This window comes from Entelurus aequoreus, linkage group LG12, assembly GCF_033978785.1.
Source record: "Entelurus aequoreus isolate RoL-2023_Sb linkage group LG12, RoL_Eaeq_v1.1, whole genome shotgun sequence".
NCBI lineage: Eukaryota > Metazoa > Chordata > Actinopteri > Syngnathiformes > Syngnathidae > Entelurus > Entelurus aequoreus.
Window position 1 is genome coordinate 42,639,781 of NC_084742.1, and position 26,991 is coordinate 42,666,771.

A 26,991-nucleotide genomic window follows, 5' to 3' on the forward strand; every position below is an offset into this window, starting at 1 on the left:
TTTGTTTCAAGATAATTGCATGAATTAAAAATAACTAGTTAGTGCTAAGAGGAACAAAAATATAGTTTTTCAAATTAATTGTGATTCTTGTTTGTAACGATTCTTAATCAATAAAAAAAAGAAGATATATATATATATATATATATATATATATATATATATATATATATATATATATATATATATATATATACTGTGCATATACTGTGTATATATATATATATACTGTGTATATATATATTTATATACTGTATATATATATATATATATATACTGTATATATATATATATATATATATAAGGGTGTAACGGTACGTGTATTTGTATTAAACCGTTTCGGTACGGGGGGTTCGGTTCGGAGGTGTACCGAACGAGTTTCCACACGGACATATTAAGTAGCGCACCGCACAATGTGTAAACAATGCACACCGAGGCACAACACACGGCATGCTAGCAATGACCGGGATACTACAACATGCAAAAGCCAGAGCTGGAAGACCCTCCTGCCTCGTTAAGATCTCCCGTTTGGGAACATTTCGGCTTCGCGGTGCGATACAACAATGGATAACATCGCTTCAACGAAGATAAAGACGAGCGTCGTGCAAACACAGCATTCAAGCAGCCTCTCGTCGGCGAGTCAGGCAGGGCTAAAGCAATAAGAAATGCCGTTGGTGTTTTTATAGCAGCAGATTTAAGACCATATTGCATTAAAAACTAGATTTTGACCCACTTCTATGGTGGAAGAACAATGAGCCCATATATCCTCTTACTGCCAAGTTAGCCAGGCACTACCTCGCCATACCTGCTACCTCCGTGCCCAGCGAAAGGGTATTTTCCACAGCTGGAGACATTTTAACTGCAAGCATGTCTGCTCTTTCTGCAGACAATGTGGGTAAACTGATTTTTCTGGCAAAAAACATGAAGATTGAGTGAAAGTCACCAGAGTTAATGGCTAATCTGAGGCTGAGTTGACTTGAAACTTTTTACCGTTGCACTTTTTGTATGTAGAAGAAAAGTTTTGTCATTTTATTTAATCCGAGCAACAACTTGAAACAGTTTAATGTTGCACTTTATATGTAGAAAGGTTTTGTTAAGAAACCAATTCTGAGCCTTATCTTATTTATTTTATTTTATATATGTTGACCACATTAACCCTGGCAATCGACCCTGTGTGTATATGTATGTTATTGTTATCCTTAGCATTCATGACTGTCTGCTGTTGCACTGATCAGCCTAGTGGTGGCTCACATCCATCACACACAGAGCTATTTTAAAGCAATGTTAAAAGGATAAAGCCATTGTTTACAAATTTTGGTAAATTAATAACCAGAAAATTTATATTTTGTTGTTTTCGTACTGTACCGAAAATTAACCAAACCGTGACCTCTAAACCGAGATAAAACCTGTCCAGCCAGTCAGGCAAAACATTCTGTTGATGTTGATGCCTATATTTGCTGTACAGATTTAATTTAGAAAAGAGAAGTGCGGAGTACTTCTCTTGTTGCCTTCTTTGTATTTTACTTTATATAAATGTTTCGGTATAATTTTATTAAACAAAACCAGTTTTCTTTTAAGTAATATAGAAATTTATCAAAGCTGTTTATTTATTTTATGAAGGAATTTAGTTCATCGTAGAACTAGCACCCAATGTTATTAAAAAGGATTGATTTTGACTAGCGAATCGTTTTTAATCAAGAATCGATTCTGAACCGAGTCGTTTCCACCAAAAATCGAATCAAATCGTGTGGTGCCCAAAGATTCTACTTTGTCTTTTCTTGCTCATTGCTAAATCTTCAAGAGGTCAAAGTGTGATTTGTGCCTCACTCCATGCTGCCCTTGTGCTTGGGTTTGTGTGCATAAGATAGGTGTGGGCTTGTTAACGTGCTCTTGCTTGTTTCTTTTGTGTGCACGTGAGGTAAAATACAGTGCAAAGTTCAACCCAGTGCACAGTAAAATGCAGTGCTAAGTAGGTTTGTCTGATTCGGCAAATCATGTCAATCATAATATTCTGTCTTTCAATTGAGCAGGCACACACACACACACACACACACACACACACACACACACACACACACACACACACACACACACACACACACACACACACACACACACACACACACACACACACACACACACACACACACGCACACACACACACACACACGTTCAAATTTTTTGTTTCACCTGTATATTTGATACATGGCAAAATCAGTGTTCAAATATATTTGCCAGACCTGCTATCATGTAGCTTTTTTCGTACTTTGCATACATCTTAACCCTTTTATTCACCTGTATGCTTCATTGCTCTCCAGGTATGCATTTTGTTGCATTTTGCCTGTTTCAGTTCCGAGTTTAGTCTCTGAAGCTGGGATTATGCTCCAGTGTCGAGGTGTCAGCTAGCTTCTCCTCTGCAAGACATGTTTAGGTTGACATGCATGTCCGAAATACATTAAATACTGCGCTGCGAGCCGTAAAGGCTGTAGTTGTTCAGGTTTTTTTACATAATTTCCTGTGTATACAACTTGTTTATAGGGTATACCGCCCACTTTTGCGAACACCTTCTCTGGTGTTAGGTCAATATTTACCCTACATTGTGACTAATGTAAAACATTGATTAGTTACAGCTCGGATAAAACTTCCCTTCTCTCTCTAATTACAATTGTTGTCTCACAATGGAGGAAGCTAACAAGCTAAATAGTTCTCTGGATTTGTGGTTGCTCAGTGAGTTAACAGCACATCATACATACACTTAACCTCAACGAAGAACTATAAAAGCGGAGATGCCCGAAGTGAAGCCTTGCGGCCATTTGGGGCCCTCCGTTCGTTTTTATTGGCCTGTGGCACATTGTAGAAGTACAATTACCACAGATGATGAAATATGATAGAATACGTAAAATCAAGGTGTTTAAGGTTGGAAGGGCTGCATTTCCCCATACCTATTTTTTGGCAATATACTCCAGATTAAGATGATATTTTTATAGGCATTTTTCAATACTCCGGTGTCAAACTCTAACGATATGTATAGCATTGTTCTTCCCAAACAAATCCTACTGTTTTCTAACCATTCTCTTATTTTCTTTCTCTGACTCATTAGGACTCCAAGGTGTCTGGCCGTTCCAGCATGTCGCGATGTAGGAACTCCATCTCGACCACTACATCGGACGACCAGCCACATATTGGCAACTACCGGTTGCTGAAGACCATCGGCAAGGGCAACTTCGCAAAGGTCAAACTGGCCCGGCACGTCCTCACTGGCAAAGAGGTAAGCATGTGTTCTACATTCAGTCTGGCATTGAGTTGAACTTTGCGTTTTTTTCCAGGTTTGTTAGTATTATGTAGACTTACTGCCATTTAACTTTCAATCACTTATGCATTGAAATCAGACATGGATACTTTTCACATTCGAACACAAATGGTACCGATTGCCGGCATCTGGGAATCGATACTGGTATCAATTTTCGTTGCTTTTTTTGTACTCATTTGTTTAACAATAAAAAAAGAAAAAAGAAATATAAATATATACTGTATATTTATGTGTATGTATATATATGTGTGCGTGTGTGTGTGTGTGTGTGTGTGTTTGTGTGTATATATATATATATATATATATTAGGGATGCCGATATTATCGGCCGATTAATGCTTTAAAATGTAATATCGGAAATTATCGGTATCTGTTTCAAAAAGTAACATTTATGACTTTTTTAAACGCCGCTGTGTACACGGACGTAGGGAGAAGTACAGAGCGCCAATAAACCTTAAAGGCACTTCCTTTGCGTGCCGGCCCAGTCACATAATATCTACGGCTTTTCACACACACAAGTGAATGCAAGGCATACTTGGTCAACAGCCATACAGGTCACACTGAGGTTGAGCGTATAAACAACTTTAACACTGTTACAAATATGCGCCACACTGTTAACCCACACCAAACAAGAATGAGAAACACATTTCGGGAGAACATCTGCACCGTAACACAACATAAACACAACAGAACAAATACCCAGAACCCCTTGCAGCACTAACTCTTCCAGGACGCTACAATATACACCCCCCGCCCCTCCAACCCCGCCCACCAATAATGCACTTTGTGACTTTAATAAATAAATATGGCAGTGCCATGGGCCCTGTGATGAGGTGGCGACTTGTCCAGGGTGTACCCCGCCTTCCGCCCGATTGTAGCTGAGATAGGCTCCAGCGCCCCCGCGACCCCGAAGGGAATAAGCGGTAGAAAATGGATGGATGGATGGATGGCAGTGCTATGTTGGCATTTTTTTCCATAACTTGAGTTGATTTATTTTGGAAAACCTTGTTACATTGTTTAATGCATCCAGCGGGGCATCACAACAAAATTAGGCATAATAATGTGTTAATTCCACGACTGTATATATCGGTATTGGTTGATATCGGTATCGGTAATTAAGAGTTGGACAATATTGGAATATCGGATATCGGCGAAAAAGCCATTATCGGACATCTTTAATTGTATATATATATATATATATATATATATATATATATATATATATATATATATATATATATACACACACACACACACACACACATATCTATATATACACACATACATTGAAAACATATTTAATTTCAATTATCGCATTTTGAAAAGTTGAGCCTTACTTTTGTGGTATAAGGCATGCTTGCTTTGTTGGCATCGAAAGTTTCAACATTATCTAGAGTCAGTCCCCTATGAATAAGCCTTTTTGTGTTTGAGCCAGTCTGCAACCGTTGTGACGTCAAACGCAACAAAGGTAACGAAATGTGGTAAATTTTGATTTTACATGAATTGGTATCCTGTTGTTCAGACGGAATTTGATTGGTACCTAAAAAGTACAACATTCGGTACCTATCCAAAATTGGAACGGGCAAGAATATGTTAAAACTGGCTTGTTGGTGGGTTCGTGCCGTGCACTTTGAAGACGATACATCCCCTGCAGAAGATTATAAGATCTGAGAGAATGACCATGATTTTCCCTGGCAAATACTCTGATATCCAGTTGTGATGTAAGACACTGGTGTGTCACTTTAAGGGGGAGCGCTGTGAAGCCATGCTGGGCTCCTTTTATTTGGATCAGTCCAGTTAACGTGTTGGACAGGAAGGAGAGGAGCGCAGGCTGGCTCTGTTAATGTGTGACAGCTTTGTGCCTGACACCCTGATAACGTTCCATGTGACTCACTGGCATGCGCGCACACACATGCACACACTGGAAAAATAAGGGAGAGTCAGAGGGCATGCAGGAGACAAATAGAACTAGAAAGAAGAGTGGAAGAAAGCTGTTAGAATTGTAGTCATAGCTCTTAGACTTAGACAAACTTTAATGATCCACAAGGGAAATTGTTCAACACAGTAGCTCAGTTACAATAATGGAAAGTGTAAGGATGGAAAGGACAATGCAGGTATAAATAGACTAATATAGCGATAAAAAATCTAACATATATACGAATATATACATATGTGTACAGTATATTATATATACAGATATATTATGTCTATAACATATATACAATATATACCAATGACCATGTACAATATTACAGTATATGTGACAGCAGCAGCATAAAATAGAGAGTAGATCCAGCAGAAAATAGAAAATAGACATTAAAAACAAAGAGAAGTAGCTGGCATGGCAGGTGTCAGGTAACAGGCAGATATCATCTATTGCTGTATGGCGAGTGATTATACAGCTGGATGGAGTGTGGAATGAAGGAGTTATTGAATCGAACACTTTGGGAACAAAGCTGAAGGAGCCTGTTGGAGTATGAGCTCCGCTGTCCCTTAATTGTCAGGTGGAGTGGGTGGGCAGGATTGTCCATGATGGCCAGCAGTTTGTCCAGTGTCCTCCTGTCCCTAACTGACACAAACGCCTCCAACTGCGTGCCAATAGTTTGGCCGGCTTTCCGGATCAGTTTATCAATCTGTTGTTTAAACAAGCGCTTCACACTTTATTTCTCTCTCATCTGCCTCTCTATTACTGTTTTCCAGTGATTGTTACACCCATCTCCACATTTTTTGAAATTCTTTAGAACAGTGCAATAGACCCATGCAAGTGCCTGCATTCTGCCCTATTATGCAACCAATGCCTGCTGGGTTTGTGTTATTGAAAGGCCTGTCATGATGACATTTCTTTGAGAGGATTTCAGTTTCAGTTTTGATCACTGTACTTGGAATTATAGTGTAATAAAATAATAATGTTGTAACTAATGTTTTTGGTTTTTTTTTGCTGTAGGTGGCTGTTAAAATTATTGATAAAACACAGCTCAACTCCTCCAGTTTGCAGAAGGTGAGTCTGAGTTTGTCTTATTGTCTTTTTTTTCAAGTGGCACCAACATTCTTCTTCACCACACGTCTATAACATATTTGGGAAAACAAATCACTTATCTTTAAATTAATTATTCTCAAGTCCCCTATCCTTTGGTGTCTCCACTGATTTTACTCATACTCTCACTTAATTCCACTTTTTTGAAGCGCTGTAGTTTTTAGGGAGAGTTTTAATTACAGGAAATAGGTTGCAATTACTTCCTTTGATCGTAGTAGGGTGGGGTCTGATGCACGCGTACACGCGCACACACACGCACAGACACAAACTCAGTTCAAATGCAGAACCACTGCCTGGCTTGGCACATAACTGCCATTGATTTTAATTATCGTCTGTATTTCACAATGAGGGCTGGCTATCAATGGCCAATTTACCAAATCATATATATGTGTGCGTGTGTGTGTGTGTGTATATATATATATATATATATGTATGTATGTATGTATGTATGTATGTATGTATGTATGTATGTATGTGTGTGTGTGTGTATATATATATATATGTGTGTGTATATATGTAGGTATATATATACATATATATGTATGTATGTATGTTTGTATGTGTGTGTGTGTATATATATATATATATGTGTGTATATATGTAGGTGTATATATGTGTGTGTATATATATATATATAAATGTATGTGTATATATGTGTATATATATGTATATACAGTATATATGTGTGTGTGTATATATATATATATATATATATATATATATATATATATATATATATATATATATATATATATATATATATATATATATATATATATATATATATATATATATATATATGTACAGTCGCGATCAAGAGTTTACATACACTTGTGAAGGACATAATAATAATTTCTACAACTCTTATTTTTTTGTGAAAGAGTGATTGGAGCACATACTTGTTGGTCACAAATAGGGATGATGTATGATGTTCGAAACCGGTTCTCCCGATTGTTCGATAAGAAAAGGACCGATTCCATGGATTCGAATCCCTTTTTGAGAACCGGTTCCCATTATCGAAGCCACTATACCGTATTTTCGCGACCATAGGGCGCACCGTATTAAAAGGCGCCGTGTCAGTTACGGGTGCTATTTCTGTATTTAACGCATAAATAAGGCGCAGCGTATTTTTGGGCGCAGGCATGGTTAAACATACGCTAGCTTAAAACATATGCTTGCTTAAAACATACGCTAGCATGCATGGACGCTGTTTTAAAAAGGCAGCAGGAGCAACGCTGAGTTTGGTTGTACTTTATTGAAGTATTTATCACTGTACAATTATTTTTTGATCAATCCTCATTCACAAATCCATCAAAGTCCTCATCTTCTGTGTCCGAAATGAACAGCTGCGCAAGTTCTCCATCAAACACGACAGATTCCCTCTCGTCATTTTCAAAGTCAGTCTCGTTGTCCATTAGCATGGCAAGAAAGCACATCAGTAAAAACCGACTTCTCTTGCCCCGTTGTGCGTATCGATTCGCTACCGTGCTCGTCCCTTTCTTCTCCAGTGTGCTTCACCGGCATGTCGAAAGTGAGCGGCACCTCGTCCATGTTGGTGATGTGCACATAGCAGCACTATATGCTCACTGGGGGCGTGCCTTTAGCGTCCTCTCTCACCTGAAACCTTCACCCTATAACGGCCGCATGCTGTCCTCAGTCACGTCCGCTTTTCGTCCATATAAACAGCGTGCCGGCCCAGTCATATAACATCTATGGCTATTGGAACTCAGTGCACACACAACAACCTATCTGGATTCGGTAAGGAATCAGTTCGATAAGAGGATTCGATAATGGGCTCAAACTCGATAATTTCTTAACGAACATCATCCCTAGTCACAAAAAACATTCATGAAGTTTGCTTCTTTTATGAATTTATCATGGATCTACTGAAAATGTGACCAAATCTGCTGGGTCAAAAGTATACATACAGCAATGTCAATATTTGGTTACATGTCCCTTGGCAAGTTTCACTGCAATAAGGCGCTTTTGGTAGCCATCCACAAGCTTCTGGCAAGCTTCTGGTTGAATTTTTGAACACTCCTCTTGACAAAATTGACAAACTTGTTTCTTCAGCATTGTCCACACGTCAGGACTTTGGGAAGGCCATTCTAAAACCTTAATTCTAGCCTGATTTAGCTTAGCCATTCCTTAACCACTTTTGACGTGTGTTTGGGGTCATTGTCCTGTTGGAACACCCAACTGCGCCCAAGACCCAACCTCCGGGCTGATGATTTTAGGTTGTCCTGAAGAATTTGGAGGTAATCCTCCTTTTTCATTGTCCCATTTAAAGCTCCAGTTGCATTGTCAGCAAAACAGGCCCAGAGCATAATACTATCACCACCATGCTTGACGATGGGTATGGTGTTCCTGGGATTAAAGGCTTACCTTTTCTCCTCCAAACATATCGCTGGGTATTGTGGCCAAACAGCTCAATTTTTGTTTCATCTGGCCATAGAACTTTCCTCCAGAAGGTCTTATCTTTTGTCCATGTGATGTCAGAAAATTCCTAGCGCCAACACTATTATACAGTATATGTGTATATATTGCGATGAGGTAGCGACTTGTCCAGGGTGTACTCCACCTTCTACCAAAGTGCAGCTGGGATAGGTTCCAGCACCCCCGCGACCCCGTAAGGGAAAAGCGGTAGTAAGAAAAGCGGTAGTAAATGGATGGATGGATGGGTGTGTGTATATATATATATATATATATATATATATATATATATATATATATATATATATATATATACACACACACTAGGGTTGTCCCGATACCGATGTATGTATATATGTATATGTCTATATTGGCTTTATTTTAACAGAAAATCTCATAATACAATAAACATATGTTTACTAGCATTCTCTCGATGAGCTTCAAGCACACCTGTGAAGTGAAAACCATTTCAGGTGACTACCTCTTGAAGCTCATCGAGAGAATGCCAAGAGTGTGCGTAAAAGTAATCAGAGCAAAAGGTGGCTATTTTGAAGAAACTAGAATATAAAACATGTTTTCAGTTATTTCACCTTTATTGTTAAGTACACAACTCCACATGTGTTCATTCATAGTTTTGATGCCTTCAGTGACAATCTACAATGTAAATAGTCATGAAAACAAAGAAAACGCATTGAATGAGAAGGCGTGTCCAAACTTTTGGCCTGTACTGTATGTTTTCATTATGTTGTTTCGGCTGCGGCGCCTCAACCTGAATTTTTCAAAACTAAATAGTTTTTTAATAGTTACACAAATCGATAGACATCCTGTCACTTTGGATTACCCCCTCATCACAGTGTTAATACATTTGCCTTCAACCAATCCACATGTATTGTTCATCTGGCGTACCCATGGCCACACAGTCTTTCAATTGGCAGGCACATACTAACCCAAACAGTATTAGTCAAAATTGTCACTTGTGTCCGATAAGTGTGTTTGACACAGCTGTGTGTGCCGTGTTTGCCAGCTCTTCCGGGAGGTGAGGATCATGAAGATGTTAAACCACCCTAACATCGGTAAATCTACGCTTCAAACGGATGGAATATCATGTAAATGCTCTCTTCAATCACCTTCTTTTTCTATACGCTTCATCATCAGTTAAGCTCTTTGAAGTGATCGAGACGGAAAAGACTTTGTACCTGGTGATGGAGTATGCAAGTGGAGGTGAGTGTGTGTAATATTGTGACTAAGAATAAAATAAATGCACCCAAAATACATTAATGAGACTTAAAATCTGTTTTTTTCCTCTTATTTGTAGGAGAGGTTTTTGATTACTTGGTGGCTCATGGCAGGATGAAGGAGAAAGAAGCCCGTGCCAAATTCAGACAGGTTTGTTTGTGTTCGCTTACAACCTAAATTGTCCTGTTTTAATTCATGGATTGAGCCAAGTATAAGACCTTTTTTCCCCCCTAGAAATGCCTGCAAAAGACAGTGCCTTAAGGTTTATACATGCAAACCAACAGGCCCTTCCGAGCACACACACGCACGCATGCACACACACAGGCAGAGACAGCACTTCTGATGCAATTTCTCTTACTGTATATATTTGTCATTTCTGCTTACTTTTTGCTAATGAATGAGCGTAGTGGTAGACGGTGTGCAGCAGTGTGCCTCTCAATAAGTATATTTTATAACAATGTTCATTTACTGGCGGACCACAGTTTGAGTCTAGACCAAAGTGTCTTCTTTCAACCTGAACCTATAGTGAAAAAAATATTTTGTATAAAGTACCGGTAAGTGTTCTCAGACTATGTTTACACTGCAGGCCAAAGTAGCCCAAATCGGATTTTCCAGCTGACTGTTTACGCTGCAAGTAATATGTGATCTTTATCACACTCCAGTATAAAAACGCACAGGCCCCAATGTGGCCTCGACATAACTTGCATGCGCAGTTCCGTAAAATGAAAACAAAGGATTTTGACCGGATTCTGTAAATGAACAAAGAAGTCGCTACTACTACAAAATAAAATAAACGTCGCCATACCTTAAACATTAATTTTTTTTACGTGAAAGTTAGGTATCCACTTCCGACGCTGGGCTGCGTCTTTCCCCGCGCACACAAATGACGTAGCTCGCCCAAAGCTGACAAAAAAGTTGCATACGGGTCCGCATTGCGTTTAAACTGAAGTCACATTTGAAAACATCAGATTCCAATCGGATTCGGACTACCTCCGGATGTGGCCTAAATATGATGTGAAAAGATCAGATTTCAAGCACTTTGGAGCGTTTAGACTGGCAAAAAAATCTGATCTGTGTCACATTACTGCAAAAAAATCTGATTTGGTGTGCAGAGTACAGTACAGAGTCTACATTTTGACAGAGCGCTTCTATGTTGTCCGGTGAAGTTTTTATGGACTTTACATTTCTGGGTGACCAGATCAGAAAATCTACTTACCAGCTGGATGCTAGTTAAGCTATTCCGTGTGATACTACTCAGCCTATCATATCTGTGCATTCCATGAAGTTAACATGATGACTCTAAACACAGGGCGGGGGGGAGCTATTTGAATTTTAGTTGATTACCCGTGTTCTAAAAGTTTTTTGTGAAGTCTGAGCTGGTAAAAATAGCTGAATATAAAAGTAACATAATCAATCAATACAGCACACAGCATTTTTATAATGGAGTTCAATGAAGCAGATTCATCAAAAATATGATTAATAAAATATGATTTAACTGACCTTGAAAACATGATTGAAAAAGCTTCATTCATTCTGAAAAGAGGGGTGGTCTTATACCTAGATCAATACTGTATTTATTTATTCCGTTAAACCTAACAATTGCATATTGGCACATTTTTTTCTCGGTTCTATGCTCCTTGCTCATTTTGTCACTTCACAGATTGTGTCAGCAGTGCAGTATTGCCATCAGAAGTGTATAGTACACAGAGACCTCAAGGTGAGAACACTCACACACGCGTTACCGCATGTTTAGGGGACATGATTATGAGAGTAGCACAACACAACACTGCGGCTGTTTCAATATAAATGGTCTCTATTTGGCATTTATTAACTACATTCTTTAGTTCAAGTCTTCAAATTGTGATTTCTGGGGCACAGACACAACTCATCAGAGTAATGTGTTCCATCCTGCATATTATCCTAATCACTCTCGATCATTTGGTTTTAAAAAAGACAGGGCCGCTTTTGATAAACCTGCATTCCAGTTATAAATTCCAATGCTGCTACTGTGTTTTATCTCTACGTCATCGTCTGCACACTTTCCATGCATTTGTCTAAGCTTCTCTAAAGATACTGTACGCACACACAGAAGGTACATAACATCTACAGCCAGTGTAAAGGAGAGTGCATCTGTTGCTAGGCAACCTCAGCCACCTTGCTCAATAGCTCACTTGAAGCTGAGGATGCGAATACGCTAAAGTGTCAAAGCTGAGTTTGGCCATTGTGCACTAGCTGGTGGGTCTTGGACTTCATATACGTCACCATCTTGCCAAAAATGTATTATCCTAAAGTGTTTTTGCTTGTGTTCTCTGCAGTACATTTTTAACAAAATTAAAGGGATTCTTTCTTTTTCATCTAGCCATTTTTTTAATCCTGCCTGTCTTGCAGGCAGAGAACCTGCTGCTGGATGCAGACATGAACATCAAGATAGCAGACTTTGGCTTTAGCAACGAGTTTACTCTGGGGAACAAACTGGACACGTTCTGTGGCTCCCCACCCTACGCCGCTCCAGAGCTATTCCAGGGCAAGAAGTATGACGGCCCTGAGGTGGATGTCTGGAGCCTGGGAGTCATCCTTTACACACTCGTCAGCGGCTCTCTGCCTTTCGATGGCCAGAATCTCAAGGTTCGAACCAGCAGACCGCTGCTTATATAATACACATGCATGCTGTCTGTTTAGTGTGGGTGGGTTTAGTGTTGGTCTTGCCTGTATCTTCTAGCCTAACCAAGCAAGAGCGACTGTTTTTTGGTATTAGGATCGTATTTTATTGCGATGCTACCATCAGCAAAAAAGCATTGATTCTGTGAGCAAACTGCTTTTATTAATGCCACCTACCGGTATCGTTCTGTGCATTCGGGCAGCACCCACATGACGCATCCTGGAAGCGCAGACATACTTTGGGTGGGCGATCTGATACTGAATGTGATGTTGATAATAACATTCTTGTGAAGTATCTAGGTTTAGTAAGTGTGTCTTTTCTTTGCCTCCTGCTGCGGAGGGTTTTGTTTAACACCTACATTACTTGTCTTACTATTTATTTGAAAGAATGGGGCTCTATTTTATATTCCCATACTTGAACAAAAGGACAAAAACGACTTTCCACTGCCTTGTATATTTCCAGGAGCTGAGAGAGCGTGTTCTGCGTGGCAAATACAGGATTCCTTTCTACATGTCCACTGACTGTGAGAACTTGCTCAAGAAGTTCCTCATCCTGAACCCCTCCAAAAGAGGCAGCCTAGAGGTACACACATTATAAAACACACCACAAACTTAGCCTACTTTGCAAACCCCCAAACACATTAATTTGACATTTTATCTACAAAAGCAGTGAAGTTGGCACATTGTGTAATTCGTATATGAAAACAGAATACAATGATTTGCAAATCCTTTTCAACTTATAATCAAGATATTTAATCTTCGAACTCAAACTTATTTTTATTTTTTTTAAACAATCATTAACTTAGAATTTAATGGCAGCAACACATTGCAAAAAAGTTGGCACATGGGCATTTTTACCACTGTGTTACATGGCCTTTCCTTTTAACAACACTCAGTAAACGTTTGGGAACTGAGGAGACCAATTTTATAAGCTTTTCTTGCTTGATGTACAGCTTAAGTTGTTCAACAGTTGTGGTATTTTAGGCTTCATATTGCGCCACACATCTTCAATGGGAGACAGGTCTATACTACAGGCTGGCCAGTCTAGTACCCGCACTCTTTAACTATGAAGCCACACTGTTGTAAAACGTTGCTTGGCATTGTCTTGCTGAAATAAGAAGGGGCGTCCATGATAACGTTGCTTGTATGGCAACATATGTTGCTCCAAAACCTGTATCTACTTTTCAGCAATAATGGTGCCTTTACATATGTGTAAGTTACCCATGCCTTGGGCATTAATACACCCCCATACCATCACAGATGCTGGCTTTTGAACTTTACGCCTATAACAATCCGGATGGTTATTTTCCTCTTCGTTCCGCAAGGCACAACGTCCACAGTTTCCAAAAACAATGTGGACTCGTCAGACCACAGAATACTCGGGCCCAGCAAAGCCGACGGCGTTTCTGGGTGTTGTTGATAAATGGCTTTGGCTTTGCATAGTAGATTTTTAACTTGCACTTACAGATGTAGCGACCAACTGTAGTTACTGACAGTGGTTTTCTGAAGTGTTCCTGAGCCCATGTGGTGATATCTTTTACACACTGATGTCGCTTTTTGATACAGTACCGGCTGCGGGATCGAAGGTCTGTAATATCATCGCTTACGTGCAGTGATTTCTCCAGATTCTCGGAACCTTTTGATAATATTACAAACCGTAGATGATGAAATCCCTAAATTCTTTGCAATAGCTCGTTGAGAAATGTTGTTCTTAAACTGTTCGGCAATTTGCTCACGCATTTGTTCACAAAGTGGTGACCCTTGCCCCATCCTTGTTTGTGAATGACTGCGCATTTAATGGAAGCTGCTTTTATACCCAATCATGGCACCCACCTGTCCCCAATTAGCCTGTTCACCTGTGGGATATTCCAAATAAGTGTTTGATAAGCATTCCTCAACTTTCTCAGTCTTTTTTGCCACTTGTGCCATTTTTTTTGAAACATGTTGCAGGCATCAAATTCCAAATGAGCTAATATTTGCAAAAACAACAACGTTTTCCAGTTTGAACGTTAAGTATCTTGTCTTTGCAGTCTATTCAATTGAATATAAGTTGAAAAGGATTTGCAAATCATTGTATTCTGTTTTTATTTACAATTTACACAACGTGCCACATTCACTGGTTTTGTGTTTTGTATTATTTGTGCTCATAAAGAACTGTTAGTCTATTTTGTTTTTAGCACAGTGATCTGCTTAGCTTGCATTTTATTGGTATATTGCACTCAATGACCTTCACATATATATGTGCGTTTGAAACTGAAGTGCAAAGTACTGGTACTTCATAAACACATAATACATACATGGTACTGCATAGAATACAATATGAGCTAAAATGCAGCTTATGATTTATTTGTTGCATGGAATCATGTTTTTGCGGAGGTGTCTGTTGCTAATGTGCGTTTTCACCATTTCCTCTCAGCAGCAGATAATGAGGGACCGGTGGATGAATGTAGGCTACGAAGAGGAGGAACTCAAACCCTACATTGAACCGCAGCCAGATTATAAGGACCCTAGGAGGACAGGTAGGATAGATTTTATGTTATCTCACAACGGGGAAATTCTGTGGTTGCGATACAGATTTTACTTAAAGTAACAAAAGTAAAACACAATAAGAAAACAATGAGAAACTAAAAATGAATAATAAATAACACCACCACTGTTTGCACAAATATCAAATTGCACACCAAACGATTGCACTATGTATGAATGAATAATAAAACATAACATCTTAACACCCATATTGCACACTAAGCGAAAGTTTTGCACAGCAAGAAAAAAATCTGATCCCAGTAATTACATACAGTTGTAAAGTCTTATGGCTGTGGGTAGTAATGTCCTTAGGTAGCACTCCTTCGTGCACTGAGGATGTAACAAGTCTGTTGCTGAAGGAGCCACTCAGGGCTTCCACAGTGTTGTGTATGGGGTCAGAGGGGTTGGACATAAAGGATATCAACTTCGCCAAACATAAAAATGTTTTAAACTGGATCATGTTGGTACATTGTTTGACTTCTTTGCTTAACCCATTCCATAATTTACCTCACACGGTCTAAGGTGGGCACTATGATTGACACTTCAACTTAATGTGTATTATATTTATCCATGAGAGCATTTTGTTGTAAACTGTGAGGTGTGTCTGTTAAAATCATGGTTGTTTTTACAAAGGATGACAGATGTGAACAAGAGCATGTATTGTCTTTGTGTGATGATGTAAATAAGGTGTGGTTGTATTGTATATTAAGTATGTGTCAATAAAGGGCATTTTATGACTTTTCTTAATTTGATTACATGCTATAGTATGACTTTATTGTCATAATTTGATTGCATGATTTTTGTATCCGTTTAATTTAGATAGCCAGGGACTGCAGATGGAAATTAGCTATTTAGCTATAATCTTGTACAGAACATATGTCTTTGAGCTTAATGTTTCTGTGCATTGTCCCTTCAAATAAAGACTAAACTAAACCTCCACATACCAATATTCTAAAGGTCTTAAGTGTTGTACGCGCATACAAGTGTTTTAAGTAACATTTTTCCCTAAGGTTATATTTCTCGTCTGTGCAGATATTATGATACAGATGGGATTCTCTCAGGAGGAACTCCAGGACTCACTGGTGAATCAGAAGTACAATGATGTGATGGCAACATACCTGCTATTGGACTATAGGAACTCTGAGGTACATTCCATGCCTTAGTGCTGTCCATCACCCTTCAAATGTACCCGATAATACATATATATTGTGGAATGACAAACATCTTGTTTTTATGTCCACTGTCTCTCAGCTGGAAGAGAGTGGTATCAAGCCCCGACCTGGAAGTGATGTAAGCAACATAAATGCCCCCTCCCCGCCTCACAAGGTACAATGAGAAGACAGACTTTTGCGTCTGTAAAATGGCCTCTTTCTTCCAAAGACGATGGCAGTCTTGTAGCAAAATATCCCCACATTGACCCTGTATGCTTGAATGCAAAGCTAAATCCCAACCAACCTCAATGTCTTTCCTGTCTTTCTCAGGTACAGCGTAGTGTATCATCCAACCAGAAGCCTCAAAACCGCAGAGCTACTGACCAAGGTGAAGTGTGTGCGTGTGTGTGTGTGTGCGTGTGCGTGCGCGTCATAGTGAAGGACAAAGGTTCTCTTAGAACTTTAAGAGAAGAAAAGACAGGCTGGGATTATATTCAAATGGGGGCAATGCCAAAATCCCTTAAGTATAGGGAGTATTGGCATGCACATCAAGAAAAAAAGATTTTACTTGGTGGAGAAAATGAATGCAATATTTCCTCTTTAGGCTCCTCTTACTCAAAGAGAGGAGACAACCGGACTTCTGGGGAAGATTCTGTGAGGAAAGGTTCATCGGGCAGCTCAACTACCAAGGTGCCAGCAAGCCCTTTGGTCTCCTCTGACCGCAAGAAGAGCGCCACGCCCTCTACTGTGAGCTCAAGTTTCAAACGTTGCCAAGAACACAATAAAATGTGGACAATATCACTACTTTTAATGTAAAAAAATAAAAATAATCCACATGCACATAATTGATTAGTATCAGCAGTTGTATTCTATCCAATGGCGTGGTCCAACGATCAAAACAAAAGTTACTAATTAATTAATAAGGCTTGACATTGTTTCACATTAGTTGTAGCTGTACCATTGTATCATGTAAAGTCGATAAACCTGAACCATTACACACACACACACACACACACACACACACACACACACACACACACACACACACACACACACACACACACACACACACACACACACACACACACACACACACACACACACACACACACACACACACACACACACACACACACCTAATTTTTTTGTGTTCTTGCTATGTTTTTGCTGGTCCTTTGGGTGGTGCTACCTCTCGTTCACTTGCATACCTTGTTCGCTTGGCGTGGCCGCAACTGGATTGTTTATATATGGTTATGTTCCTCATAGCTCATCATCTTTATATAGCCCTTATTATTTCCCTCTTTTTTACCCTCCTTCCCTTCAGAATAGCATCTTGTCCACCGGCACTGGGCGCAGTCGGAACTCTCCTCTGACTGAGAGAGCCACGCTGGGCATCCAGAACGGCAAAGACAGGTACACATTAATTCATGCAAAAGCAAAGCACACAAGCACAATATCCCTCTCTCAGGACTAAAGGCAGTACTTGCAAACAGAAAGTGTCCCACCCCTGTTTGTGAATGAAGCCGTCCCACAGCTGTCTGTGGCCCAGACCCAGATCTTGGCTGGTACTCTTCCGACCTCTGCCAGCTGGCCGAAGGGAGGCCTGCCGATGTCTCCCGGGGTGGGGTGACCCCATCCCACTCCGCTGGATGAGGAAAGCGGTCTTTCCTGAAAATTTAGGCCAAACCTTCAGTAGATTAAAGATAAGTTGGTTTGATGGCCGCTGGCCAGGCGAGGCTAGAGCTGAGACGCAGTTTGATGGCGTACTCGTTTAATTGCCAAAAAATGATCTCACATATAGTTGACCTCAAGTGCTCTTGACTTGCACTTGAAACACCTCACACATGTTCTCATGCGTAACACAACCAGTCCTTAGTGTAACATTCCATAAACATTCAACATAAAACCATAAATCCCTACTTGATGCAGTGTTCATCTTCCATTGCTGCTTTATGACTTGTTTGCTCATCAGTCTCAAATGACCTGTTTGCAAAAATATTTGGTTTAATCTCGGTTTTCATTTAGTCATCCTCTGCGCAAGCTTTTTTTGCTGCCAATGTGGTCATTTGAGACAGCACTGCCTTATATGTGCTGTGGGTTTTAGTTACTTCATGATCATTATTAATGCTTTTATACATGTTACCACCCTCCCCGACCCAGTTCTTTCCTTCTACTTTCTACGTCTTCATTTCTACCCTTTTTTGTCTTTATATTAGTCTTTCTCCTTTTTACTTCCCCTCATTTTCTCTCTAAGGAGATTATAAGGACTTGTGATGGAATATTAACTCCTAGTGGCATTATGTGGACCAACATAATAGGCTTACTTGTACACAGAAGAGGCCACACGCACGCACACACACACACACACACACACACACACACACACACACACACACACACACACACACACACACACACACACACACACACACACACACACACACACACACACACACACACACACACACACACACACACACACACACACACACACACACACACACACACACACACACACACACACACACACGCTCTGCAGCCATAACATTGTGAGACGCACAAACATGCATGTCCCACATGCTCAAACACACTTCTTGCAACACACTTGCTTGACTAGTAAGGGTTTACTTTCCATCACTTCCTGTACAAATCCTTACATGAGCTGTGTGTTTGGTTACTTTTCTCGATCTCTCCCAGTTCTTCTCTCTGGTACCACCTCTCTGGTACCACTTCCTGTCAATGAGAAAGGACGCAAAGAAGAAAAGCTCCGCTTCTGCTACCGGAGTTTTTGTTAAGTCTGAAGATTTTGACCACTGATTTGACCACTGATTTGCGATCACAGCCACAGGAGAGTCACCTGGCATCTTCGATCTGATTTTGGTCAGTTGAGAGGCACTGATACGCTGAAATAAGGCGAGTGGAAGAGCCGTTAGCCTCAAGCCAAAGGCGCCTCCCGCAGTTCAAAGCGGTTGCCTAGCAACCAAAAGTTACGGCGAGTTTACAGCTGTTTTAAAGTGATCCCGACGTCGCAGAGTGATATAAGTTGACAGGCTGACACCTCAAATTGATCTCTGAACGGCGCAAGGTACGACTAAAAAATGCTTGTAAGAAGAAGAATACACTATATAGAAAATTTATAGAACAAAGAACTATAGAGGCAGAAATTAAGTACAAAAAGTATAAAAACAAGTTAACAGACATACTACGATCATGTAAAAAAGAATATTACAGTGAATTATTGGACAGGAACAAAAATAATATGAGAGCAACATGGGGCATCCTCAATAGCATTATTAAAAATGGAACTAAGAGGGACTACCCTCAATACTTCTTAGATGAAAATAAAAAAAATGACAACATAAAGGAAGTAGTTGAAAGCTTCAATAATTATTTTGTAAATATTGGACCAAAATTGGAAGAAAGGATTCCAGACCCAGTTCCAATTGAGGACTATAATGATACCATAGAGCGAAATCCCAACTCCATGTTCCTCAGTAATGTGACACAGGAGGAAATAGTTACAATCGTGAAAACATGTAAATCTAAGACTTCAACTGATTGTAACGGAATTGATATGGAAACGATAAAAAAGGTTATTGAAGAGATCTCAGGACCATTAATGTATATTAGTAACATATCATTTCAAACAGGTACATTTCCAAACAAAATGAAAATAGCTAAAGTTGCACCAATTTATAAGACTGGAGATAAACATCAATTTACAAATTATAGACCTGTTTCTCTACTTCCACAATTTTCTAAAATCATTGAAAAACTGTTCAATAACAGATTAGAAAGTTTCATAAATAAAAATAGAATACTCGAAGAGAACCAATATGGATACAGAGCTAATGTTTCAACTTCAATGCTTTTAATTGAAATTACAGAAGAAATTACCAATGCAATAGATAGTAAAAAATGTGCGGCAGCGGTTTTTATGGATCTAACTAAAGCATTTGACACAATTAATCACAATATTTTAGTCAAAAAACTAGAACGATATGGCATCAGAGGGTTAGTCTTAAACTGGATAAGAAGTTATCTAACGAACAGGAAACAATACGTGAAGCTAGGCGAACACATGTCTACAACGCTAAATATATCCTGTGGTGTACCTCAGGGATCAATATTAGGACCTAAATTATTAAATCTCTATATAAATGACATTTGTAAAGTTACAAAAGATTTAAAGTTAGTATTATTTGCGGATGATACAACAGCGTTTTGTTCAGGAGAGAACACACAGGATATAATACAAATAATAACAGAAGAAATTAACAAATTAAAAAGATGGTTTGACAAAAACAGACTATCGTTGAATCTTAGTAAAACTAAAATAATGCTATTTGGTAACAGTAGAAGAGAAAGTCAAACACAAATACAAATAGACGGAATAGAAATTGAAAGAGTAAATGAAACCAAATTTCTATGTATAATGATTGATGATAAATTGAACTGGAAATCTCACGTAAAAAATATACAACATAAAGTTGCAAGAAACACGTCAATAATGAATAAAGCAAAACATGTTCTAGACCAAAAATCCCTTCATATTCTCTACTGCTCACTAGTGTTACCATATCTGAGCTACTGTGTAGAAATATGGGGAAATAATTACAAAAGTACACTTCATTCATTAACGGTGTTACAAAAAAGATCAGTTAGAATAATACATAATGTTGGATATAGAGAACATACAAACCCTTTATTTATTGAATCAAAAATACTGAAATTCCACGACATAGTGAATTTGCAAACAGCTAAAATTATGCACAAAGCAAACTATAACCTGCTACCCAAGAATATACAACAATTCTTCTCAAAAAAAGAGGAGAAATATAATCTTAGAGAAAAACGTAATTTAAAACATTTGTTTGCACGTACAACACTTAAGACCTTCAGTATATCAGTATGTGGAATTAAATTATGGAATGGATTAAGCAAAGCAATCAAACAATGTACTAATATGATACACTTCAAGAAACTCTTCAAACTTAAAGTGTTTACAAAGTACAAAGAAGAAGAACCATGACAAACATTCTCAATTTATTTCATCCATCCATTCATTCATTCTTAAAGTAATCTTACTTATCTCATCATATGAAATATGACTTACTTCACCAATTATTATTATTAAATTCTTACTATTATTTATTTATTTATTTTTATTGTGATTACTTATGGAGTTTATTGTGAAAAAATTGTGAACAGGAAGTGAACAAAAAGTTTTGCAACGGTTATGTAAAGAAAAGGGGTAGGATTAAATAAGCTCTGCTTCTTCCTACTCCTTTTCGAACATGTTGAAAAGAAACTGGAAATTGTGATGTATCATGTTGTATGCTTGCATGTTCGAAATAAACTCAAACTCAACTCAATTCAAGTCAACCTTCCTCCAGGTCTATTTTCATACATAAAGCGCATAGAGTAAGGCGCATTAATTACAAGGGACATATTATGATTTTCTTTCTAAATTCAAAACACTTCCTTGTGGTCTACATAACATGTAATGGTGTTTTTTGGTCAAAATGTTGCATAGATTGTTTTACAGACCACCTTCAAGCTACTTTCTGACCATCTCTTCAGGTTGCGCCGTTTTGTGGGCGGTCTTATTTACGTGTCTCTACTTCGACTGCGTTTTCTCGCCATCGTCTTTGTTGTAGTTTTTAGAGCTTCCATAGCGAGTCTACTGACAGATATGAGTTAAAAATGTATGCTACTTTATATTAGAAATGGCAACAGCAGAAGATGAATTCCCCACAACAAGAGGATAGAGAAAAAGAAGGAGTTAATTGACTACAATAGCGGGCGGACGCGCACACATTTTTGGGACTTATGCACATCCCAACTACACAACAGCAGGAACCAATAGGTAAGAAAAGTTGATTTTGCATAATAGGGCGAAACAAAATGCCAGATAATGTCTCTTAATAGGTTCCATTTTGGGTTCCTTATACACACACCATAATAATAGCCGTATGTTGAACCACAGTACGTCTGAGTAAGGTAGCCATAATGCTCCGAAAAATCCATCAAGCGGTGCAGCTTCATTGCTTACCAAAGTCGTACTAACGCATTTTGACAGATTTTTTAGCGCACGCACATTTTGAAAATTTGCTACTACCACCAAGATCTGCTCCCACGGCGGCTCGCGCCCAAGGCATCAGCGCGCACCGTGGAGGCCATCCTACTCGTCGCGGCATAGCCCTCGCGTCTCTCAGTTTTATATTCTATATTCTCAATGAAACATCAGTTTTGGTCTTGCTTGCCTACCGGTACTTGCCAGCGTCATTTATTGAACAGGTGTCAACCTGCAGTCCACACGTATGTCTTATGTGTGACTGCCATCTACTGGTCACCTTTATCATTACACATTGTACCAAATAAAATTGGTTCGAGGTCAGTAAGCACAACCAGAATTATTACATACACAAGACGCACCGGTTTATGAAGCATTTTTGAGAGAATGAAAGGATTTTAAGTGTGCCTTATAGTCCAAAAATATGGTACTTTTCCTCTTGTTTACATCTTAATGTCTTCACATCCTCTCCTCCTCCTCTTCTCTGTATTTTCTATGTGCACCCCTCCCCGTCCCCCATTTACTGTTTAATATGTGCTGCCGCTAACCTTGCTCCACCTCACCTCACCGCCCTGCCCACCCACACACAAACCATACCCGGTGTGTGTGTGTGTGTGTGTGTGTGTGTGTGTGTGTGTGTGTGTGTGTGTCTCTTGTCCCCACCTCGTTCCTCCCAGCCTAAACACTCCGGGTTCCCGTGCCTCCACTGCCTCAGCCGCCGCCGTCCTCTCCTCCTCCTCCTCCTCCTCCTCCTCACGTCCCCGCCACCACAAGTCCTTGTCCTCCTCCAATCATCCATGCGCCACTGACCTGCATGCACAACGGCCCAGGCAAGTCACTCATCCATACTCGCACAAACAAATGACGGTGTTGTATTATTAGTGTTAAACTAGCATCTAAAGTCAGCTTCACACTGGCTAATATTGCTGTTGTTGATGCCAGCGCGCTTTCGCGACTGCCATCCAGTCACTGTGAAATGTCACAGACCAAAGAATTGGTGTGCCAGAACAAGATGAACAGTTTTTTTGCGGCCAGGGTTTGTATAGGACAAAGGTATTTCCCCACAGGAAGCTGTCAAAATAGGAAACTACATCCGTAGAGATGGCGATATCCAAAAATGCTCTTGAATCATCATGTAAGGGCGTGTGCTAATAAATGTGCATCTTTAAGATTCATTAAGTTCCTAGTTGTGCTGCTACAGGGGGTACATGTTTAAAATGGAGAACTAGACAATAATGCCCTTTAGGTAAAGTCTAATACCATCTAATGGCTGCCGTCTGTACTGCAGATGTCTTCATGACAAATCATGACTCATGTCTTTGGCGTGTGAATTGCTTGCTTGGTTTAGCTGTCTGTTTCGAGGCCACTTTGATATTTTTAGTCATTTTCCCGGACCTTCCTGGCATATTAATAAAACAGCAGCTATTTTTTGTACACAAATGTCATGAGCAAATGTCAAGGTGGGCCTTTAGCTGTTAGTAGCTTTTTGTCTGCTACACGTTGAAGTCTCATTATGTTGCATGCATCCTTCAGCAATGAGCTTGGGCTGTTCAGAACCTGGTTGGGAACGCCGGAGAGAAGGTACTGCTCTGCCATGAGTGAGGAATAGGCACATTTTTATCTACAAATTCTTGTAAAGAGTCACATTTTCTTATGGTATTTATAGACCAAAGTGGAGCAGAAAGCACAAATGAAGTACAGCACCATGATACTCCATTCACTATCACGTTACCTTTTAAAATGCAGTTAAACTTCTGTCAAAAGTAATTTTCATAACATTTTTCCAATTCTTTTTTGCGCGTCTGTGCACTCTTGTTTGTTGGCTGAGAATGAGCATGTGCTAGATTAGTGCGTTTTACCGCCAAATTGCAGTGCTTTTTGGAGCTTTATGATGATTTGTCTAACAGCCAAGACTGACAGGATTAAAGTGGAGTGTGTGTGTGTGTGTCTCTTTTCCCTGACCTTGGGTGACACTCGCTTGACTGCTTTTGGGGATTATGTGACCCACCAGGATGAGCATATGTTAAACAGACTTAGATTTTCATTCTAGATCATCAACTATCATGCAGGTAAGTAGCTCATAGAAGCAAACACAGATAGAAAGGGAGTTTGAACCATCTTTGCGTTTTTGCCAGTTCCTCTACAGTATCTTTTGACATTTCTGACATTTTCTTCTATAGTGCGCAATCTCAGCGGGCACCTGGCGCCTCCCCGTCGGCCCACAACATCAGCAGCGCGGCGGTGACGGACCGCACCAACTTCTCCCGCGGGGTGGGCATTCGCAGCACGTTCCATGCAGGCCAGCAGCGGGGGGCCCGGGACCAACAGGGCTCTGCCTACCCTGGCGGGCCCGCGTCTCCATCGCTGTCACATGGCAACAGCCAGGCACGGAGGACACACGGCGCCACAGGGATTTTCAGCAAGTTCACGTCAAAGTTTGTACGCAGGTGAGTGATGAGGGGGAAAAAGAAGCTTGTGCAAATTCAGATGGCAAGGTTGAGCATGGTAGTTGGAGGTAGAAGCGAAAAGAAAGAGGAGTGGACGTGGCAGAAGAAGGCAGGAGATTCAAATTGTCCTCGTTTGGACGAGCATGACAGAAATAAACCTCCACTGTAAGTGGAAAGCCGTTGTGATAGCAGCCGCTTCCTTGAAGAGCCTGTGCAGTTTAAGCCTTTTTTTGGCCCTTTGAGGTTTCAGGGTGAGCAGAAAATAACTAGGTTTACGTTACATGTCATTTAATGTGCTCATTTCCTCCGAGGAACCACCTACTGTAAGTCGATGTCATCTTTTCAGAGTTCTTTTTGCTTTTGGCCCTATCACGGCGCTCTCGCTGATCTTGTAAGTCTGCCGTGAGTTGGAAAAGAGTGAAAACCGAGCAGCTGGCTCTTCTCTATAATTGTCAATGCACTGGTGACTGAGAGTCATTTTGGGTTTGGTTCCAAGCCCTGGACAAGTTTGACTCTTACTTCAGTAGTCCAGTGTGGTTCTGTACTATGTGTTAGTAAAGAAAACAACCTGATAGGCAGTGTGCCATTCTACAAAAGCTCTCATGTATATATAAAAATATGTGTGCGTGCATCGTCAAGATCTACAAGATCTCTATAAATATATCTATTCATGTACTACTCGTGCCCAAAATAACATAGTTCAAGTTTTTGTAATTTTAACCCTTTAAAGGCCACATGTACACACACACTGCTCCAAACATCAATGGAGACCCACACTCATTTCAGTAGAGGAAAACTGTTCACCATTCACGATTTTGTTACATGTTTTGAATGGGGGGGAAATTACTGGCATTTGGTGGACAAATATGAGCATTAAAAAATAGTCCAAATTGATGTCTTAACATAAAGGATTGAAGGATTGTATTTAAAGAGATAAATGTGCCATTAAAATGACATTTTCAATAGTTCTTAATGGGGCATATTTTTTTATATAACGATCAAATATGTCGCTTTTTGTGTAGCTGTGCCATTTAAGGCAAATTTAACAAAGAAAATGACTATCCACTGTGAAATTCCACCTATATTTAGTCGACACAAGCAAAATGACTTGGAAATGTTTTTTTCTAAAACCCGTAGCACCAAATGTGGCCAGGATCTCTTAGCATTAATTGTAAGAATGAAATGCAAAGCAAAGGGAGATTGAAACGGAGTGATCACAAGTCCTGCCTGCGTGCGGGGGTGTTGGTCGTGCACGGCGGTGGATGTACAGCCACTTATGAGGCCTCCCACTTGCAGATACTGTAACTCCTTAGTGACGGTATCCATGGTTACGCTGGAGTTATCACTCCCCCTCTCCGCCAACTATAAATACTGCAAGTGGGGACACCTTTAACACACATGATAACTAGGAAGTAGAGATGGCAGAGAGTTTATGTTGCACATGTTTAAGATGAACGCACGCGCTATATTTATAGATGACTTCAGGTCAATCAAAAACACGTTGTGTGCATGGTTGTTCTTTGTGGTAGATGTTTTTTTTATCAATGTGCTTCCTGTTTTCATGTATTGTTTCCAGGATCATCGCAACTGTGTGACATTCAAGCCACTGTGCCATGTTGTGCTGTTAACAATACTTGCTCAAACATACACAATAATAATTCATCCATCTTTTAATCACTAAAAAAGAAACCTGGAGGCCATGATGTACTTTTTTATCTGAAAGCTTTGCTGTTTAGAAGGCAGCGTGTGGTTTACATACACGTTTATGCATACGTTTCTTTCTCTTTCTTTCTTATCCCTCTTTTTGTTTTTGTAGAAATCTGTCGTTCAGGTTTCCAAGAAGGTAGGCAAACACCCCAATGTTAATTTACAAACCCTTGATATCCAGTATATTCTCCTCTTCATATTTATTTGACATATCAATACTTCCCTCCTTTTTTGGTGTTTTGTGCAGCATTTCTTTGTTGAAATCTTCCCCTGTGCCTTAAGCCTCATCTTTTTCTCTTATTTATTTATTATTTCTTGTGGTTGGCCCCTTGTTTATGAGCCTTCTGCTTTTGAGCACCTTTTTTGGCCCATTTTGTCTTTATTTATTCCACTAATGTCCCTCTTCACATGCCCATG

General features: G+C 39.7%; 1 protein-coding gene across 13 annotated transcripts in view; it reads left to right on the forward strand.

Moving 5' to 3' along the window:
- Positions 1–26,991, forward strand: part of mark2b (MAP/microtubule affinity-regulating kinase 2b) — a 100,469-nt gene that overhangs the window by 63,500 nt on the left and 9,978 nt on the right. For 3 of the 13 annotated variants that reach the window (XM_062066023.1, XM_062066024.1, XM_062066029.1), the window contains exons 2-18: positions 3,098–3,265; positions 6,251–6,304; positions 9,798–9,846; positions 9,929–9,994; positions 10,089–10,159; positions 11,670–11,726; positions 12,398–12,634; positions 13,131–13,250; positions 15,084–15,186; positions 16,226–16,338; positions 16,445–16,519; positions 16,675–16,732; positions 16,949–17,091; positions 17,669–17,757; positions 23,098–23,250; positions 24,601–24,867; positions 26,684–26,710. In XM_062066023.1, coding sequence (XP_061922007.1) covers positions 3,098–3,265; positions 6,251–6,304; positions 9,798–9,846; positions 9,929–9,994; positions 10,089–10,159; positions 11,670–11,726; positions 12,398–12,634; positions 13,131–13,250; positions 15,084–15,186; positions 16,226–16,338; positions 16,445–16,519; positions 16,675–16,732; positions 16,949–17,091; positions 17,669–17,757; positions 23,098–23,250; positions 24,601–24,867; positions 26,684–26,710 — 1,850 coding nt within the window. The remainder of the gene's footprint in view (positions 1–3,097; positions 3,266–6,250; positions 6,305–9,797; positions 9,847–9,928; positions 9,995–10,088; positions 10,160–11,669; positions 11,727–12,397; positions 12,635–13,130; positions 13,251–15,083; positions 15,187–16,225; positions 16,339–16,444; positions 16,520–16,674; positions 16,733–16,948; positions 17,092–17,668; positions 17,758–23,097; positions 23,251–24,600; positions 24,868–26,683; positions 26,711–26,991) is intronic. The other 10 variants (XM_062066026.1, XM_062066027.1, XM_062066031.1 and 7 more) reach the window with 8 other exon arrangements.